The 1,636-nt window shown below is 39.4% G+C and overlaps 1 protein-coding gene across 1 annotated transcript; it reads right to left on the reverse strand.

Annotated features, from left to right (window-relative positions):
- Positions 1-502: 502 nt before the first annotated feature.
- LOC124031023 (decorin-like) lies at positions 503-1,192 on the reverse strand (the record flags this gene model as incomplete). Its single annotated transcript, XM_046342081.1, has 2 exons — positions 844-1,192; positions 503-763 (listed from the first exon to the last, which is right to left on the reverse strand). Coding segments are annotated over exons 1-2 (551 nt in total), but the record flags the coding sequence as incomplete, so codon positions are not given.
- Positions 1,193-1,636: the final 444 nt, after the last annotated feature.

The raw sequence follows: 1,636 nt of genomic DNA on the forward strand, positions 1-1,636 counted from the left end.
TTTCTTTTGGGATGTGTATACATCTCCGTCAGACCATACATGTCCACATCTCCGTCAGACCATTTAATTGGTAAACTACATGGTAATGTAAAATGTGCGTTTTTTTAGTGATCCAATACGTAATATTGTACATTTATCATAATTTGGTTTTAATCCAGAGAGGATGGCAAAAGTATCTAGATCCTCTAAGAGGCCGTGGAGAGATTCTAATTGTGGTTTTAAAAGAAAACATGAATCATCAGCGTACAATGACATTTCTAATCCCTTAATATTATTGTTTGATCTAATCTTAGCAGCTAACATTTCGATGGCAATAATAAATAGATATGCCGATAATGGACATCCTTGTTTTACTCCTCTGTGACAGGCTATATTAATGAGATTATATTGTCCTATTTTATTCAGCCCCAGAAATGCTAACGAAAAGTTGATGCTCTGGAGCACCGAACTCATCGCCTCTAAAGATGTGAAGTCGAGGCTGCTCAAAATCCTCAGAAAATACCTGTCCACTTCATCCCATTCCATGCTTCCATTAATGCCACAGATGTAGAGGTCTAGTTTCTTAAAATGGGGAAGTATATCTGCTGTGACACTGAAGATCTCCAGAGGATTCCTGGATAGATCCAGCTCTGTCAGCCCTATTGACCTATTTGATATTTCCTGTGACTGCAAAGAGTTCAAGCTGTTGTTCCCAATGAACAACTTCAGCAAGCTTGGCAATTGTAAAATGTGCTGAAGCTCCTTGAAACAATGCAGTTTGTTGCTGGTTAAGTTAATTAGGAGCTACTTGAGATGTGGTTGTTATCCAGGTGTAGTACTGTGAGGTTATCCAGGCCCTTAAACATTTGGTCCGAGAGGGATTTGAGTTTGTTAAAGGACAGATTCAGCTGCTCTAGAGCCACCAGGTCTGAAAAAGACCCATTCTCAACATGAGAAATCATGTTGCTGTACATTATTAACATTTTGAGGATTGTTAAATCTTTGAAGTCCTCACTTTTTATCTGTGAAATGTTATTCTTTGCTATGTTTACAGATCTCACCAATAATGGGATGTCTGCTGGTATGGCATTGAGGTTCCTGCCATCACATAGCACAGACGTGTTTAGAGATTCCCTGATTCTGCAGTGTTTCATTGTGTAGCCATTTACTGGATTAAATAGAACCCAGAAATACAGAAGAATGCATAGAAAGAAACTCAACTGGGAATATGTAGACCCATTTCCTTTTCCTGACATTTCAGTTCCATATAAAGGAGTTTGTTTCCTTTTCAGAATAAGAGGTGGCTTTTCACCAACAATAGAGTCCAATGAGGTTCCTCCCAGATTCTTACTGATGTGTTCAACTATAAATAAATATTAAAGGGATTTTATTTGTTTTGCTGTGGCTCTATGCACACTCACTAGACTACCCACACACTCACAGTACTATGCACACTCACTAGACTACTCACAGTACTATGCACACTCACTAGACTACCCACCGTACTATGCACACTCACTAGACTACTCACAGTACTATGCACACTCACTAGACTACCCACACACTCACAGTACTATGCACACTCACTAGACTACCCAAACACTCACTAGACTACTCACAGTACTATGCACACTCACTAGACTACCCACACACTCAC

This window comes from Oncorhynchus gorbuscha, unplaced genomic scaffold, assembly GCF_021184085.1.
Source record: "Oncorhynchus gorbuscha isolate QuinsamMale2020 ecotype Even-year unplaced genomic scaffold, OgorEven_v1.0 Un_scaffold_19903, whole genome shotgun sequence".
Lineage (NCBI taxonomy): Eukaryota > Metazoa > Chordata > Actinopteri > Salmoniformes > Salmonidae > Oncorhynchus > Oncorhynchus gorbuscha.